The sequence below is a fragment of the Sarcophilus harrisii genome, chromosome 2 (genome assembly GCF_902635505.1).
Source record: "Sarcophilus harrisii chromosome 2, mSarHar1.11, whole genome shotgun sequence".
NCBI lineage: Eukaryota > Metazoa > Chordata > Mammalia > Dasyuromorphia > Dasyuridae > Sarcophilus > Sarcophilus harrisii.
Window position 1 is genome coordinate 251903424 of NC_045427.1, and position 4002 is coordinate 251907425.

The window sequence follows — 4002 nt, forward strand, 5'->3', positions numbered from 1 at the left end:
ATGGAAAAACCAATAAAATCCTTCATGAAAAGAATTTGATTCTAGAATAAAAACTATATATAAAATCAAGCTTCAGCTCGAAAAGTAGAGATTAAAATTTCAAATATTCACACAAGAGTCTCAGAGACTAAGTTTTAATGAAGACCCAGGACAAAATTTTAAAATAGCCATCAAAAAAGGGCCAAATGGCCAAAAGATTAATAAAATCTGGTCTCTTTTTCAAAACTTTTAGAATTTCTAATCCATCAGAATCAAGAAGACCCTAGGGAATGATTCATTAGATACATACTAAACACATGTATCAAGCAACAAAAAAAATTTCATTAAGATTTTTTCAGGGACTCCAAAACCAAATTCTTTTAAAATAGACGTATGTAATATGCATGGTAGTAATACTTTAATTATTCAAAAAGCCATTGACAGTCTTCTTCATAGGAATCAAAATGGATAGGGAGTTGTGTTTTTCAATTTTAAAAAATGATTTTTTTCCCTTAGAGTTAATGCACCTGGAATAAAATAAAAGGATTTTGCCCCAATTGATGATAAGGAGATAACGAAAACTTTTAGCTATTTCCTCAATTTTTAATTGTCAATAAACACCTCTTTATAGAAATTCTTCTCATGCTCGAGTTTTCTAGCATAAGAATCCTCTCAATCTAATCTTGACCCTTTATATCTCTGTTTCTTTCACTAGCCTTCATTTGCTTCCTTTCATCTCACAATTGTAGTAAATTCCCTCAAATTTCTGCCCTCAGACTTCCTTTCTGTTCCATCTATTCTCTCCAATGATAATTTCATGCATATTTATTGTTAGAGCTATGTTTTCATGTGTGCAACACTCAAATTTACTGTCTTAAGCTTTCTTCCGCCTCTAAACTTGTTTCCAAATCTGTACATGAAAATTCCCATTGGGTCCCCCTAGAAATTTCAAATCAACATTTTTCTAAACCAAACTCATTTTCTTCCCTTACAATTTCTTTTTCTAGATTTTCTTCTTGTGGAAATTAGAAGTTCTTACTTTCTCATTAGATCATTTAAGAGATTTTTCTGAAACTCACAAACTGACTGCACACTCTTTTCATTGCCAATTGCATCTCCTTGTTCCTTAGTGTGTAGATGACTGGATTCAGAAAGGGAGTCAGAATTGCATCAAAGATAGCAAGAAATTTGTCCAGATGTGATGAATTAAATGGCCATGCATAGAAAAAGATAATTGGACCAAAAAAGAAAATTACCACAATGATGTGAGCTGAAAGAGTGGAAAGAGCCTTAGAAGAACCACTTGATGAATGTTTTTGAACAGTGACTAGGATGAAAATGTAGGATATGATCAAAATGAGAAAGACACACAGGGACATGAAACCACTGTTAGCAGTGACTATGAACTGTAATCTATATGTGTCTGTGCAAGCGAGTTTGATAAATCGAGGGAAGTCACAATAAAAACTATCTAATTCATTGGGGCCACAGAAGGGCAAGTTAATTACAAAAGCCATTTGGACCACTGAGTGAATGAAGCCAATGATCCAGGCAGCAGCCAGAAGTAATGTGCACATTCTTGGACACATAATAATCAAATAATGTAGAGGTTTACATATGGCAACATATCTATCAAAAGCCATGGCTACAAGTAGCACCATCTCAACACCACCAATCAAATGAATAAAAAACATCTGGGTGATACAGCCAGAGAATGAAATGACTTTGTGTTTTCTGAAAAGGTCACATATCATCTTTGGGGAAGTGACAGAGGAAATCCCCAGGTCAATGAAGGAAAGGTTGGCCAGCAGGAAATACATGGGAGAGTGCAAGTGAGGGTCAGAAGTCACTGTAAACACAATGAGGGAATTTCCCAGCATGCTTGCTAAGTATAACACAGAGGAGAACACAAGGAGTAGAAGCTGAATGTCCCAAGAATTGGTAAGTCCCAAGAACACAAACTCAGACACTGAAGTGTAATTCATTCTGTCCATTGATTCAATCAGCAAGGCAACCTCTGAAGTTGCCTGTAGAAAGAGAATAAAGAGAGAATTCAGATTACTGGATATGATAATGTTATCCCAAAATTCAAGTCAATTCAATAAACACTACTCAAGGGCCACCGATGTGTAACAAAAAAACTATGGAAATCTAATAATACTTCCTTCATTGCCTATTATAATTCAGAAGTTTTTTTGTGAGAAACATCTGAAGTAATGCATACAAAAGTTCATGTAAAAAGAAAGTAATAAATCAAGTTATTATTATTTATACTGTTATTTTTTATCTTTTCATACCATTTCACTCATGCTTCATATAAAAACAAAATAAAAAACATTTGATTAGGTCTATTGGAGTTCTGTTTTAGAAAGTAGAAAGGGACTCAGAATATGAGGTAGGACAAAATGAATAGCGGAAGTAATGAATCCCATGATGTGGTAGCATTATTCACTGTACATTTCCATTAATCTAAAACAAGGGCCAAATTTTATATAATAATAACTTCAAAAGGTAAGATTTGAGTAGAAGATTGTTTATTGTCACTTATCTTGACCTAGCTGTTGTAATATAGTTTTTATTATATTTACAGCAAGATGGGCAGTAAGGGCAAGAAATGACTGGTCAGAAAAAAATTACAGACCTCTATTTGCTGGCACTTGGGACAGGACTCTTTTTCCATACTCAGATTTGAATCATAGTTCTTTGTGGTAATCCTAGGGTAAAGGAGAGCACCAGCATACCCAAAGTTTGCAGACACGGTGGAGCAGAGACCCTAGTCGTAGTCCCAGAGTAAAAGAAAAAAGAGTGTTATGGTCACTCAGAGACAAGAAAAGAGACCAGGAGAATAGTAAACACACCATACTAACTTGGAAAAATTGAAAGCATAATGACTATCGGAACTAGCCCTGAAGACTGATGTACAAAACCCCTAAAGCTTAGGATACTGAACCTTCCATCCTGGAAGCAGAGTTTAACTTTAGCAAAGAGTTAAAAGTCAAGAAATAGTCTGGGAAAATGAACAAGCAACAGAAGAAAAATATCTCAATCCCCCCCAAAAAAATCCTTTTGGAAGAGCTCAATTTAAAAAATAATGCCTTAAAATTAGAATTTGGCAAATGAAAAAATAATGATTTATAAGACATCAAGAAACAATAAAGCAAAACCAAAAGAATGGGAAAATGAAAGCAAATGTAAAATATCTCTTTGGGAAGATAGCTGATTTGAAAACTAAATTCAGGAGATATAATTTTAAAAAGCTAATAGGAAAGAAAAGGATAAATGTTGGAGGGGATTGGGAAAATTGAGATGTTAATCACTTTTAGTGGAGTTGTGAGCTGATTCAACCATTATTTAGAGTCAGTATACTCAGTCTTAATCTCTAGAAAAAAACACAGGATGGTAGAAAGTGCACTAGCTGAGAAATCAAAAGACCCAGGTTCAAGCATTAACTATTATTAACACTGCTAGGATGACTAAAAGTATACTGTGGAATTGTCAGGAAAGGCATCAAATATTAGGAAAGTATTCTTTAGTTTAATGGAAAGAATCCTACATCCCTGTCCTGATTCTCAATCAGCTGTTACTCCCTGTGGAACCTTGCACATATTGCTTAAGCTCTCATGCCTTCAATTCTTGATCTGTAAAGCAATGGCCTATATCATCTATAAAATCCTGTGTAATTTTAGGTCTTATGATTAATCAATCCATAAAAACTTATTAAATGTCTACTTTGTGCCAAGCATTATACTAAGTGCTTAGAGTAAAAAGTAAGACAAAAGACAGTCTCTGCCCTGAAGGATCTTCTAGTCTAACAAGGAGAAAACATACAAATATATGCAAACCAAGCTATGTACAGAATAAATAGAAAAATAATTAACAGACAGAAGACACTTATTAAAAAGGTTTGAGAAAGCCTTTCAATAAAACATGGGATTTTAGTTGGAATTTAAAGGAAGTCCATGATATAATGAATTCCTTATTCCCCATTTATACAACACAATTTAATTCTGTCTGTAGAAATTT

The 4002-nt window shown here is 33.9% G+C and overlaps 1 protein-coding gene across 1 annotated transcript; it reads right to left on the reverse strand.

Annotated features, from left to right (window-relative positions):
• Positions 1 to 1034: 1034 nt before the first annotated feature.
• Positions 1035 to 1988, reverse strand: LOC100925058 (olfactory receptor 4F3/4F16/4F29-like). The gene has a single exon (XM_012540838.3). The coding sequence runs from the start codon at positions 1971 to 1973 to the stop codon at positions 1035 to 1037; it is 939 nt and encodes a 312-aa protein (XP_012396292.2). The 5' UTR covers positions 1974 to 1988.
• Positions 1989 to 4002: the final 2014 nt, after the last annotated feature.